Genomic DNA, 15,386 nt, shown 5'->3' on the forward strand with positions numbered 1-15,386 from the left:
TGAAAAATTACATTTAAATACTTCAACAGTAGTAAGTCTTTCCTGCAACAATGTCCTGGTTACTTTGGGTAACCCAAAGACTGCAATGGCAGCTTTCACTGGAACCACACTACTTTCTATCAAGAGACTTTATAATGTTGATAGCCTGTTGTCTGGATTAAAAGCATCTTATAATTGTTGTAAGACCCACAAATTGTATTAAGGTAGAAGCAAAAATCTCAGAGACAGGCATCTCAAAACTGGGCATGTACAAAAAAACAAAACTATCTGCATGGCTGCATAATATGGCTAGTGAGAAAATATGTTTTTGTATTTTGAGCGAACCAACCGTTTACATCAATGAATTCACATTAGTCCATGCAGAAATTAACTGCAGCTTTAATTAGGGGGTGGTGAGACTAAAATATTACTCAAGTAGGATCAATAGTAGTTGTGTTGAAAACTACGAGTTAAAGTACGTAAGCAGCTCTTATGAAGACTTTTACAAGTGGCAGTTATATTTGTTGATAGTGAAAGAGCAAACAATATTTTGATTTAATTTCATTACATGTTACCACTCTCCATTTCTCTGGTACTCTACAACATAGCGTCACTCTTTTTTCCACAGGAAAGTTTGTTTTTTTTTCCACAGTCTGCTTTATGAGTGAAAAGTGCTTCCTAAAATGCAGTATTCTTGTGATTAGGCCATAATAGCATAATTATCATTTACAATGACATTCCTGCCATTCTAAAAGTCCTTCCATCCATTAGCTATACCTGCTTATCCTATAGCAGGGTCACAGGGGGCTGGAGCCTGTGGGCGAGGGGCGTGGAAGACCCCGACAGGTCATCAGTCTATCACAGGGCTGACACACCTAGACAAATAGGCCTAACTGGTCACCATCACTATTAAACCTACAGGCAGAGAGTTGCCGGTTTACCCAAACTCAGTGTCTTTAAGAGGAAACCAGAGCACATCATGCAAACTCCTCACTGACAGGCCCAGCTCTATATTCAAACCCAGGACCTTCATGCCACAATACTTCCTCAAAAAATGAAAGAGAAATTGCTGGTTTTGGAATGTACTCGAAAAAGATTTTCTATATGAAAAAAAAATGAATAATTATATTAATGAACAAAGCTGATTTACCTTGATCCCCAGATGCTCCAAAATTCCCAGGTTCACTGCATCTTAACTTGTTTTGATAATTTGATAAATTTATTATAGGGAATTAGCACCTCTAAAGTACATTATTAACTACATTACCAACTATGTGGGTACTGCATTGCCACCTCATGTTTTAACCCAGCTGTGTAGGGGAACCCTGTCTCAAAGTCTGTTTTATTTAGTTAATATCATGCGCACATGGTTTACATTCCATAATAAAGTTGTGTTTAATCAAATGACGCAAACTGAACCTCAGAAAATCTGGGGCTACATTTTATTTTTGCAAGAAAGGAGTAGTAGTTGGTTTCTATGTCTCTGGGCAAATACTGAAGCTAACATGTGTAGTTTGCTCTGTGCACTGTACTTAATGGAAACTAAGTGGAAACTGATGGAGGGCTGTAGCTGTAGGTGGCAACATTAGGAAGATAGAGAGTAGTTGTAATTAGATACTTTCCACTGCTGGTAATAATGGAAAAAAAAGAACGTGTTAAAGTAAGTGTATATATATATCCAACATGTATTCTTGAAAGCAGACTAGACACCAACAACAGAATGGAGGCATCTTATTTTTTTCCATAGACTATTTTTGCTAATTAAAAAAGACAAGGGAGGACAGATTTACCCAATCAGGTTTTTTATTTGGAACAGAGTGGCAGATTAGTGACAGGGCGGTGGCGTGGAGGATCCGCCTCCTCTCGCTCACTCAGCCAATGACAGAAACTCAGCCTTAAAAAAATGCAAATGTATAAAAACAGGAATGGGAACAGCAAACATAGAGTAGTGTAACCTCCATTAGGCTTCACACACACACTCACACACACACACACACACACACACACACTGACTCATGCATACCTACACTCAGACACATACAAATTCACTCTCTCTCTCTCTCACTCACACATCTTATTTGGCTACGCAGGCTTATATGGATACAAACGCACATGTTTACACTTTGACAGTCACTTTAGAAAAGACAGTACGTGTTAAGATCATTCCTGCCTGTGAGAAAAGTGGCGTGTTGTCTGTCCGTCTGTCCTACGGCAGAGAGACAGACAGACAGACAGACAGAGTCAGACAGACAGACAGTGAGAATACACAGTCAGTGTGTGTGAAAGCCACTGTGAGGGACCAGCTGCCCCACATTCAGCAGTGAACGGACTAAACGCACGCAGACACACAAATCGACAGGCTAGTTCGTGTACACAAGAGTCTGTTGTGAAATACCAAGGGGAAGCACTCAGGCATATGCACACACACGCACACGCGCACACACTCGCACACATACAGGTGGTGGGTTTAGATGAGGTGTAGACACACACACATATATATTCTCACACTGGTGAGGGGGCAGGCGACGTACACACACAGGAGTGGAAGAGGTGTGTTACCTGTCTGTGGAAGAGCGTGAGAACTGCTGGAGTAGGTAAACACACACTCGACCACAGTACATTCCAACTTTAACTCGCCCCTATTTTTCTTTCAGACGTACACACAGACAAAAACACACACAGGCATCCACACACACCCAGACTAGTATAGTTTTGACTCCCATGCATTTTTGTTCTACAGTACTGAGTATAATAGAAGCTACTAGCCCAGTCGCACTGGTGTGGTTATTGTTACAATCTCTTAGATAGAAGCACAGCCCTCCTGTCTCCTCCCCCCCTGAAAAAAACAAATCCTAAACGCATTACCTGGTCGCCGTCCCCAAAATGGTCCTGCAGGTTAAAGTTGACACCATAAACACTTATTCAAAGTCTTTTTCTTTCCTTTCATAACCAACGCTTTAATTATGATTTAAGTTATGATTTGACTGAAGTAGTGCATGTGGGAGCAACTTCCTGCGCAGATTCAGACTTCCTGTTTTTCATTAAAGCCCCTCACGCTTCCCAGAGGCCCCTCCCTTCCCCAAACAGAGACCCAAATGTGGAAGAAAAACAAAATGAGGCATGCAAAGGGTGTGTGGGTGGGGGGTATCGGATGATGTGATGATTGGACACACAGTTGTGCTTTTAAACAAACAGACCAAACTCTAAACCAACCGGCAACTGATCGATAACTAATCAATAACATATTGAAACCACCAGATCTTGCTCGTATCAAAAGTGATGACTATCACAATGACGATGATGAAGATGATGATGGGGTTGATATGTGTTTGAATGATATGATCTACTGTATATTTAAAATCCGTGTGGTGTGTTTAAATGCAATGAAAGTATATCTCTGCATGTGTCTGTGTGTGTGTGTGTGTGTGTGTGTGTTTGTGTAATTGTGTGAGTGCATGTGGTTGACGAGAGCACAGCTCATCTAAAGTGATGATGAATGTGATGAATAAAAACTCTCCATGATCATGCAGATGGTTAGTGATGCCAGAAAGAATACAGTATTTACATATAAACTTTTTTTAAACTGCTAAATACACATCCTCCTGTTTAAGTATTATTATTATTACGGTATTATTATTATTATTATTATTCACCATCCAGCCCAAAACAATGATATATTATTGATTATTATTACTATCCATAACTAGTCTTTGTACAGCTTAGAGGAGCAGACGGGCCACAGAGCAAACCTCGATGCGACCGGCCAGTGTTTCCACAGCGGCTCCTCGACGCTGTGGAACGCACCGAGGGTTGAACACCGTTTTCTGGTTGGCCAAGCACAGAGAGAGAGGTCAGAGCCACCTTCAAGCAGATACAAGTGTGTGTGTGTGTGTGTGTGTGTGTGTGTGTGTGTGTGTGTGTGTGTGTGTGTGTGCATGTGCATGTGTGTAAGCATGTACTTATGTGGCTGTATGGATGTGCGTGTGTGTGTGTCTTTTGAGCATCAGAGTGATGGAAGGCACAAAAGAGACCTTTCCTCTCACCTTTGACCCTGGGCTCTGTGCAGCCAACCAGACACTGTGTTTTTCAGGGGGTGAGGGGCAGAGTCGAGCCCACCGCTGTTGTTTTTTTTTTTTGTGTCAGCTCGCTCCACCCGTCTCCTCTCCTCCTTTCATTTGCTCCACAAAAACAAAAACAGTTTTTGTGCTGGAAAACACAGGTTAAACGCTTGTGTTTTGTTTTGTTTTGTTTTTTTGCAAAATAATCATATCATTACATACAGAACAAGAGAATCTGTAGAATATTAATAACAACATTTACTTTAAAAACATCTTGTGTGTATGTGTTATTTTTTCAGAATATATTTGGATTTTTTTTGTCCTCTTTTTTGTTTTCATTGAAAAGAAAGTTCCAAGTCCGCAGAGAGAAAGGCGCTCTCAAGTGTTTTGGAGACGAGAGGAGAGAGGGATGACGAGAGGCGGGCAGATGAGGGGGGAGCGACGAAGAAGAGGAGGAGGAGGATGGGTGCTTAGAGTATCTTTCTCTCTTCTCTCTCTCAATCTTTCTCTCTCCCTTGGTGTGCAGTGTCTCTCTGGCGTACGAGTGTTATGCGTAAAACTCTTCCTGCTTGTCTGGTTTCTGGTAGGTGACGGTGGCCTGTTTAGGTTCCTCCAGTGTGTAGCTGCCCTCATCCTTCTTCTTCATCCTGTACACCAGCAGCATCACCAGGAAGGCAGCGAACAAGGCGCCCACCACGCCTCCCACTATCACCGCTAGAGAAAGACAGAAGGACAGAGTATATATCTTAAAAAATCTTTCCAAAACATTACAGTTTAGATCCTACAAACACACAGAAATACACATAAACAAACACTGAAATACCATTAGAGCCGTGGTTACATCCTGCAGACTACATCACTACAAAGACATGCTGTTTTCAAAACACTCCTAGTCTGGAAGCAGAGCAAAGCTACCACAGCATCACTAACATCTAGCTGCTAAGTGAAGACGAATGAGCCTGAATGTGCCAACATACGTTCTGTGTTGCCAACAGCTTTGTGCTAAATTGCGGCCCTGCAGTGCTACATAGTATTTTAGCCAGATGGGGCTGGTGTAACCAATCCGCAGCAGCTGCATTTTTCCACCTTCCACTGCACACGTCGTTAATGAACTCTTGCTGTCTGCCGTAGATTAATGTGTTCATCAAATGGATAAAAAAACAACTTTCCCTTGTTAAAGTAATTGGTATTAATGCCAAAATGGAGAACAAACTGTTATTTTCTTAAATGCTTGAAAAACACTTTGTTACCAATTATTGTGTGGGAGGTGTTTATTTTATTTATGCCATTACTAATAATATCAGAATGCATAGGCTGGGGTTCTTAAAATAATATAAGTTCTGCAAGAGTGCTAAACCTTTTTGAGATAATTTTTTGAACTTTTTAAAACATTGATATAAGTTATGTTTTTAGAAAGATCATGCAGTTTTTGTCTCATAATCTGCATAAATATGTACATATTCCATCTCTGATCTTACTGTGGAAGACATCTGGATTGGAACATAATGAACTACTTTCAACTGCTCCAGTGTCGATCAGTCACTCCATCATGTTGGTAGAGATTTAAGTGTCCTAATAACTACGGGATGGATGGTCATGGTGCAGATATTAATGCATTAATTTGTCCAGTACTTTGGTTTATGACCAAATACCTGAAAAAATAATTACATCCCCATCAGCAGCTTTTGTGTTTAGTGCTAGTTAGCAACTGTTGGCATGCTAACATGCTAAACTAAGATGGCGAACATGGTAAAGACTTCACCTACTAAACATCATTATGTTATAATTGTCACCGTGAGATTGCTGCAATTCTCAATATGCTAACATTAGCATTTTGCTAAAAGCACCACTGTGCCTAAGTGCAGCCTCACAGCGCCTCACCTCGCCTTACTCCACTTGAAAATCCAAAATGAATTGCGTGAGTATGTACAGTATGTACAGCACTATAAATGAATGTATGAGTCTGACATGTAGTTGTAATTTGGTTCTATCACACAGAGAGTCTAGTCTAAAGTCTGTTGCCTCCTGCTCTTTACCGATGACCAGGAAATCAGCGAAAACCACCGCCAGCAGTCCACCAATCAGAACAGCTGAAGGAGAGACAGAGAGCCAGTCAGGTCACGCAAGTTGGCTGCTCCCTCACTTTCTACAACAGCTCTTTGGGATGAGGAGAGGGGGCACTTGAAAAGAAATTGGATTTGCCCAGAGGGAAAATGATGAGAAAAAGAGGGGAGAAAGGAGGGGTTGGATAACCCAAGAAGAGGATTGCTTGTTCGCAACGGGTCAAATGGGGCTAAGTAGCACATTCACTTATGGTGATGAATCTGCTCTATGTGAATGCGAGGTAATACCAGTTTATCTTTGTAGCTCCCAAAAAGCAAGGAAAGAATACAGGAGGCAACGGGAAATGTAACCTGTTGATCTACGAGGTGAATAACAAGAGGTTCATCTGACAGAAAGGCAGAATAACAGAGGGGACAGGATCAGACAGACAAGCAGTGAGACAGACGGACATAGAACTGAACAAGGAGTACAATTTAGACATGACAAAACATATTATCAACTTTACTGAGAGATAGTCTTACCTATCAAGACCTCTTTTCTCTCCAAGATGTTCTTCTGTGGCAGCTGGGCGGCAGAGCTTCCTCCGTCCACTGTGTTGCCGATCAGGTCAGGATCCACTGGTATTATACCAAGATCATTGCGGCGATCCTCACTGATCTCAAAATCTCCACTTGGTCCTACAGCACCCACCTCATTGTTACCCTCCTGAGACAGAGAGAGAAAAGTGAGACTAACAACAGGAAATTTACATTTGATGTAATCACTTTTGTTTGTTGGAGTCATTACGCTGAAGCTTATCCAACTCAAACAAAGAGCTTTCCTTGGCGCATGTTCCCATTTGAAACAAAGAACCTCTGTATATTTTAACCAGTGGAAAGTTGCATATTGTCCAACACATATACAAACTTCATAAAATCTGGCAGCTTAATTACGATGTGGAAAACTAGACAAACCTAAATGGATCATGCTTTAATACAGAGCTGCTGCAAATAAATAAATGCACACCAATAATAGAAATTACTCTGGTCTGTAAATAATTAAACTGTCAGTGTTAAAGAGACAGTCACAAGTCGGGCTGGGGATCAAACCTCAATAGTTTATTGGTACAAACAGAAATTCTATTGGTCTATTAATTGAAAAAGCTGGTACGACTATCGCTGGTCGGATTAGTGATCTTATTCTTTGATCAGATATTTCCTGATTTAGATCATCATCTTGGCAAATTTAGTTTGTATTTTACTCAGGCAAAGTTCTTGTACAGCTGCTTGTGTTTAGGTTGAGACTGCCAACTGTACTGTCTGTGCAGCCGAAGCCTGATATATCTTACTGTTCCGTGCCAAATACCTCCACCATCGTCCAAAAGCAATTTAAAACAAATGTTCCTTCATTACAATGTGTATTAATCCATGTCAGTCCCAACAAACACACCATTTACTCCGGTGTGACTAACAATTTGGCTTTGTCAGACCGGAGATAAAATAGTAAAAAATAGTTTTATATGTTGGAAAAAAATCTTAGTTGCTTTCTTTCTGAGAGTGAGATGAGAAAATTGAAACCACTCTCGTTTCTGTATGTGAATCACAAAGCCGGAGTCCAGAGACGATTAGCCTAGCTTAGCATAAAGACTGAAACGAGAGCTGAACAGCTAGCTCCGCTCTCACCAGAGTAAAAAAATACACATACCAGCACCTCCAAAACCCTTTAAAACCACAACTTTTCACATATCTGTTTGTGTATGGAGATATTACGTGTTAATTGTTGAGTTTTAGAGGTGCTGTTAGGTGTATTTTTGAACTTTGGACGAAACCAGGCTAGATGATTCCTCCTGCTTTCAGTCTTTATGTTAATTAAAGATGATCGACTCCAGGCTTTAGCTCCATACTTAACTGACAGATGTGAAAGTTGTATCGATCTTCTCATTTAACTCTTGGCAAGAAAGCGAACAAAATACTTCTCAAAATGCTGAACAATTCCTTAAGGTGACTCTTTAAATGAAAAAACAGCTCGATGACACATGTTTTTATTCCTTAAGAAAGGGTATCCCAACTGTTGGTAGAGGGTGGAGGTGATAAATTTGAACCCTACCTGTATAGTTGTGGGCTGCTGTGGACGGGTCGTCCTCTCTGTTGGCATCACCTGAGTAGCTGTCGTCATGGGAACCCTGGGCCTGAAGGGGACTCTGGTCCTGACGGTGGTGGTGGTGGTAGGATCAGCTGTCGAGGCTTCAGGTGTGGGCTCTGCTGTGGTGGGTGTGTCTTCTTCGGTGGTGATTTCCAGGTCGAAGCCTGGGTAAAACGAGGTGGTCTCAGGTGACAGGTAGACATCCTCTTCTTCTTCTGTGGTGCTAAGATCATCCGAACCAGCAGAGGATGTTGGACTTTCTGCCGGGATGGTTGCAGCGTTGGTGGTCACCACAGGAATGGCAGCAGGTGACCTTGGGGCGGAGGTGGTCCGGGCGGCAGCAGCGGCCCTGATTCGCTCCAGCTCTCTCTCTCTTTCAAGGTCACGCTCTCTCTGCCTCTCTCTCTCTTTCTCTCGCTCTCTCTCACGTTCCCTCTCTCGCTCGCGCTCTCTCTCTCTCTCCCTCTCCCGCTCTCTCTCCATCTCTCTGACCCGTTCCCTCTCTCTTTCCCTCTCTCTCTCCCTCTCCAACTGTTTCTCCCTCTCTCTCTCCCTTTCCAGTTCCCTTTCTCTCTCTTTCTCCTTCTCTAGCTCTCTCTCCCAGAATGCACCGCTCTCTCCGTCAGCCTCAGTGGGAAGAGGGGTGGTGGCGGGGTCCTCAGGGTTTGGGCTGGGCTCGGCCGCAGGTGAGGCCGAGGGGGCGGGGCTAGTAGCCTGGGTGGTGGAGAGGAGGAGGGGCTCTTCTGTTGTGAAGGACACGCCCACCGATGTCGGCCTCATACTGATTTCAGGAACTGAAGAAGAGACGAGAGGAGGACGTTGTGAATTTAAAAATTATTCAATTAAAAAACAATAAGAAAAGCAGTCAAAAAATGAAAACATGCACACATCTCGTAATTCAGTGTAAAACACAACCACCAAACCACTCGACCCACCTGCCCACACACTCACAAATAACAGTAAATCAAAAACTGAGACTATGGCTGGCTCATTCACTTGATACGCTGTAGTTTTCTCTCTACTGAGCAGGAAATTGAGATTTCAGAAACTTATAATTTTTTTGCATCATCAGTCAGACTGTTACTTTTTAAGTCTATGAAATGCAACTCATTGCAATGTGGGATAAAGTGGGCACCGCAGCAATTTAGTTTTGCATTTTTATAAACTTGTCACAAGATTAAAAAAATGTCAAAACTGATGCAGTAGGGGCCGAGATTACCTGACCTTTAGTCCCAATAAAAGTCCCCCAAACACTGTATCCTACATTTACAATTATGCAACTTGATGGCATGTCTGTATCAGACACTTCCTGCCTCATGAATCCTCACATCTTTCAAACTGGACACCTCCAGTTTGTAATCAGGCTTTCCAAACTGGGATAACGCTGTCCTTAACTGACTTTTGTGTGTAAAATTGGTTGACTGCTCCTTTAAGAAGACAACTCTCTGTCACCTCTAACTTTCTCTGTGATCACACATTTTGAATGTCAATATACCCAATGACGCATGCACAGCTATGCTTGTTTTGTCAAATGACTTTTGGGTCATAAAGTAGTGATTTTATTGACAACTCTGTGGAGCAGTCAGAGCTGCAATCAAATAGCTATTTTCTGCTGGTTTAGCCATCTGACAACAGAAACAGAGAAACATGTAAATGAGAATAACAGCAGTGAAATGTGAGTTCGGCTGTATTAAAACATGAAGAGCAGGAGGGGACAGAAGGGAGGTTTAACCAACTGAGACTGGACTGTCTGTCTATATCTCCAGACAACCAGATGTTGACTGTGATGTTTTGTTTTGTTGTTGGCCGACTGAAGCAAGACAGAAGAACAAGATATTTAATCGTGTTCCTTTTGTTTTGGCGCTTTAGTGTGGATGGAGATCTTTAGAAAAACGACCTGAAAATGCTGGTGTGAAAGCATGTTTTTGCAAACAAACTGCATTTTCAAAATTAAACAGGAAAGTGCAGACATAGTCAGAGAAGAGAAGAGAAGAGAAGAGAAGAGAAGAGAAAAGAAGAGAAGAGAAGAGAAGAGAAGAAAAGAGAAGAGAAGAGAAGAGAAGAGAAGGTAACGGTACTGAGTGATTCATTTTCTTCTTAAATCTCATAATAGTATTATACCACTTTCATTTTGTTATAGCTGTGAAGCTCCCTGGGTTGAAAGAGAAACAAATTGAATTTAAAGGCAAAAACACTTGAAAGCTGACAGAGGAGCTGGAGAGGATATCGAAATATAGACTCGAGTAATGCAGCTACTGTTAAACATATCAGATGCGACAAAATGCCACGTTCTGAAGCTGCAGCGTCACAAAATGCACATCCGTCTGTTGAAAATGAGCCTTCTCCTTGGAATCAGACGTCTCTGTATCACATTTTGAGATAAAGCAATTTGCCGTGCTGCTGTCTCAACCACAGGGGGTGCTTCTGCTGCACTCTCCTGCTCTGAATTGTAATTTATTTTCAGTGTCTTTGCTACTAGCGCAGTGCCTAAACTGAGGGCAGCCCTCAATGAGTCATGCTTAATAAGGAGAGCCGTGCTCAAGTTGCAACAGCCAGATCAGAAAATCAGCCTGAATTACACCAACGTGATTTACATTAAGTAGGTAATTCCTGCACACACAGACAGCCAGCTCACTCAAATGCAGACATACGCCTGCAGATAGGTGCACACAACTAACTGCTGGTATTCGTGTGATCGTCTTATCTGTGTGGACTGTAATCTGATTAGAGTAAATAAGATCTGGGGAATCGAGCCTGGGTTACTTCTTGTTTGCAAGGGTGTGTCTGAGTTTAAAGGTGTTTTCAATTACTCCTTATCAAAGCTTGACTGTCAAGCCAAATTGCACATCTGAATTATGTGATTGTGTGAGTGTAGTGTCTGTGCATGTGAGTCTGGTGAATAGAGCAACCCTAACTGGAGGACAGGGAGGGAGGGGGGTGGGGTCTTCAGGGTCAGCAGATTGAAAGCCAGCAGCTGTCGAGTTTGAAAGAACCAGGGCGTGAATGTGTAACCTCACACACACACACACACACACACACGCGCGCGCACACACACACACACACACTTACAGCCAGAGCCAGAGCCAGAGTAGAGGTCCTCATCATCGTAGAACTCGTCTCTCGTCGAGCCTTCGTCATCAATAGATGGTGACCACGTCTGTCCCTGTTTGAGACACAGAGCCAGGGGGAGGGGGGTACAATGACAGAGATTAGAGTTATTCATCATGAATGACTGTGCTGGTTGTCATTTCATTTGAAAGACAAACCACTTTGGAAGATTACATGCATACACAGACACGCACACATCTGTCTGAGAGGAGGGACAGGCAGCATTATGGTGGACAGGCTAGCATCTGTCCATCTGCGATTCTATGGAGGAGCTAGGTTATTGAGTTGATCTAAAGCTGTGATTTTGCCAGAGGAACATCAAAGCCTTAAAGGAGAGAGGGGTTTCATTTAGTCAGTTGCAAGTGATGCTCAGACTGTAAAGCAGCACAGCATAGGAAAGCAGTTAACTATTGAACTCAGGTTGCCATGATTTTTTTCCATTATTGCTTAATAGGTTGATAATTTTTTAAATATTAAATGTTAAAATGTTATAAAAAAAAACCTATTTTACATTCCGATGTCTTTAAATTGCTTGTTTTGAGTAACCAACCGTAAAAAACCTAAAGATATTTATCTTACAATGATAGAAAACAGAGAGAGGCAGCAAATCATCACATATGAGAAGCTAAAACAAGAGAATGTTAGGCATATTTCCTCAATCAGTAAATCACTTGTCAAATTGTCAAGAACCTAATGTTTCAGCATTATATTGTTTTTAGCCATAAAAAGTCAGAAAACAAGGAATCTACAGTCATGCAGCTCTGTGAGGTTGTACTTAAGCTGCATTCCATGGAAATCGGAAATTGGAAATCGGAAGTCAGAGTTGGAAATTACGTCATACCCTAATTGACCACGTGTCAGTACAACAAGTCGGAAAACAAAGATGGACGCAATTGTTATTGTAAACAATACCAGTTCTAGCTGGGTTAGCCATTGTAAGCCAGTTGATAACAACGCATTACGTGTTATTTTGCACATACAAACATGTCCACAGATAGAAGCTGGACAGTGCTGTGTCACAGAAGTGCTAATAAACAGTATATTAGTACGGCTTTCGCTACTGTTGATGCAACCATCTTGGATTTTGGGGTCGGGGGTTGTTGAGGTTCTTCCGACTTTCCAAGTCGGCAATCCGACTTCAGGGGTTGTTCCAGTTGAAATTTCCGAACTCGGAAATTCCGACTTCTCAGTCCAAATGGAGCGCAGCAGGACACACAGCGGTGATTTGAGCTAAATGGTATTCTGTCATAAAACAAAGTGTTGGACAAATTTTACCCTGATGATGGTGCTAGATAAAAGTCAAGGGATAGTTAAGGGGTAGTTAAGCTATTTCAGTGTGGACCAAAGTGTCGGCATAGCCATTCACGGGGCCAGGCCGCCAAAGAGGCTAAAAATGCCCATCACAATTTCCCAGAGCACAAGGTGATGTCTTCATATTGCTTGCTTTTTCCTACCAACAGTCCAAAACTAAAAAAAATGATCAGTTTACAAAAATATGCAAATCATCACATTTGATAAGCTGGAAATTGCATGATAAATGAATTAAATTATTCAAGGCCTATTTCATGTGAGGGTACAGCGCGAGCTTGGATGGTGACCTCTGTCACGGTCACTCTCTCTTTCTCTTGACCTCAATCCCACATGTCTGCAATGTTTAAACACAAACTTTACCACTCAGAGGCCTTTTCCTCCACACAACGTCGACTAATAGTGTTATCAAATGCATACATTCAAGAGACACCACCCATACTGCAGTGCAATGATAAATGTCAAACAGTACACATCACAGTTTGTTTCAAACTTTACTGTAACTGTACTTGTAGACTCCATTCATTTCAAGCATTTGCAGGTACTCTAAATATGTTCTATGCAAGTATATTCAAGCTGCAGCCCATTTTGGTCTTTCAAAATACAGTAACATTAACAGATACTATGCACTGTTTACTCATTTTTAAATATACCGTGTCTGTATTGATTTCCACCAATTTGTTAAATGTTATTTCCTGCTATTTGACACATTTTGTCACAACAATTTTGAGGTGCCTGAACATTACTTGAGTATAACCATTTCATTTTACACTACACTCCTATTCCACTACATTACACCTGGAAATTCTGTACTTTTTACTCAACTACATATATCTGACAGCTATAGTTAGTTACTTTACACATCAAGATTCAGTCATTTTATAAAATACAAAGCATTGTTATAAATTAAACTACTCAACAGTAAATTAAGCTCTACCAGCTTCAATGTCACCTTTACACATTAATGCATCTGTGACAATAACTCAAAATCATAATAAAATATTACAACACTAAGGGGCCATTCTGCATAATTAGTACTTTTAATTTTGATACTTTAAAGCTGTACTTTTTTTTTTTTTTTTGGCCACTTGGGAACTTGCTAGCAAACATTTACTTATGTCAAGCAGATGCTGAACAACATTAGTGTTGCTCCATTTAGTTGCTAAATGCTCCATTTGTTACCAGCTAGTCGTTAACTGCCTCTGTCTGCCATTTGTACTGGACAGCCATTGTATAATGGATTTATGTCAGCTTCTTCTGTGAAAACAGCTGCCTGCTGCATCTGGAAAGAGCTCTGATGAGAGCAGCAAGAATGAACCAGAAAAGTAAAGTTGTGGGCCAGAAAACCAAAACAAAGAGCTGAAAGTTGCTAAAACACACTGCAGAGCTGAGGGGTACTGCAGAGTTCTCTGTAGGTTCATCACTACGGGGCAACCCCTTTTACATACAGGTAGCGTGTTGTTAATATAACAAAATTATTTAGAGCAGCTTTAAGTACATTTTGTTAATGATTCTTTGTACAATTTTGAATGCAGAACTTTGTCACTTATAATGTATATTTACAGTGTGGTGTTGCTGCTTTAACTTAAGTAAATGAGCTGAATGCTTCTTTCTTCAATGCATTTTGTACCTAGATTCAGCAGTACAGTGTTCCAGTGCCAAAAAAGGAAGGGCTGAGTTTTGCTCAAGGTATTGGAAAACAGTCAGTCCACTTTTGAAAACGTGACCAAAGCAAACTTATCTCCTCAGCAATCTTAAGCCCATCCTGAGGCCCTGCAGAGCTTTGAATTTGCTAGCCTGTGTGATGCTAATTGTACATACACTTACACACAGACACACACAGAAGCAGAAGCTCCTCCCTGGCTCCAGACAGAGGAAACCTGATGCCTTTAAAAGCCAATGAAAGCATAATGGAATCTAGAAACCTGAGCGTCTCAGTCCATCAGATCTCAGCATGAGGTGGAGCTGAAACGCTATATGTACCTCCTGAAAATGAAATTGACTTGAAGTTGTTTGGAGCCTCGATACATGGAGGATATGGGCTTCACAAAGTGGCAGGCTGAGAGTGTGTGTGCTTCACGGTTCGAGTGTAAATGTGTGTGTAAAAGAGAGAGAGAGAGAAAGAGAGTGTGTGTGAGAAGGTCTGGTGATCTCAAACCCTGAAAGTGCCGAAAAGTACTGAAAAGACGTCTCAGTGTGAGAATAGTGCGAATGTGTGTGTTTGTGTGTGTGTGTGTGTATGTGTGTGTGTGTGTGTGTGTGTGTGTGTGCGTGCGTGCGTGTGTGCTGTATTCCAAGGCTCAGTTTTACAATGAAGGCCGTTGCTATGGGCAACCTTTGCCTCTCACAGAAATTCCCATCTCCCTGTGAGAAGCTACCAGACACACATACACACATCAGCACACACACGTATAAGGGCTCTAACTACATAAGCAAAGGTGTTATGTAACGCCAAATAAACAACCTAAAACTCAACATCAAAACAGTCTGCTCCTCTGGCTCCCCCCTCTATCTGTCCCTCCCTCGCTGTCTCCCTTCACCTCCCCTCTCTGGATCTACAAACTCTGTGCCAGTGTATTCCCGTCCTCGCCCCATTTTCCTTTCATCTTAAACTCAATTTCTTATCTCGAGGCTAGCCACCTAAATTCAGCGTGACTCCGAAAAACACACACACATACTTAAATAAAAACACACCCCACCCCCAAGGCGGCACCAGAACCCACCCCAGGGGCCTCTTTTACAAGTCCC

The 15,386-nt window shown here is 41.8% G+C and overlaps 1 protein-coding gene across 1 annotated transcript in view; it reads right to left on the reverse strand.

The window, feature by feature from the left end:
• Positions 1 to 1,793: 1,793 nt before the first annotated feature.
• sdc3 (syndecan 3) overlaps positions 1,794 to 15,386 on the reverse strand; it is a 35,763-nt gene continuing 22,170 nt past the window's right edge. Inside the window, exons 2-5 of the mRNA XM_040122556.1 lie at positions 11,292 to 11,385; positions 8,187 to 9,016; positions 6,623 to 6,806; positions 1,794 to 4,751 (exon numbers count right to left, since the gene is read on the reverse strand). Of these exons, the coding sequence (XP_039978490.1) occupies positions 4,585 to 4,751; positions 6,623 to 6,806; positions 8,187 to 9,016; positions 11,292 to 11,385 (1,275 nt within the window). The 3' untranslated portion in view covers positions 1,794 to 4,584. The remainder of the gene's footprint in view (positions 4,752 to 6,622; positions 6,807 to 8,186; positions 9,017 to 11,291; positions 11,386 to 15,386) is intronic.

The sequence above is a fragment of the Xiphias gladius genome, chromosome 24, assembly GCF_016859285.1.
Source record: "Xiphias gladius isolate SHS-SW01 ecotype Sanya breed wild chromosome 24, ASM1685928v1, whole genome shotgun sequence".
NCBI classification, from domain to species: Eukaryota; Metazoa; Chordata; class Actinopteri; order Istiophoriformes; family Xiphiidae; genus Xiphias; species Xiphias gladius.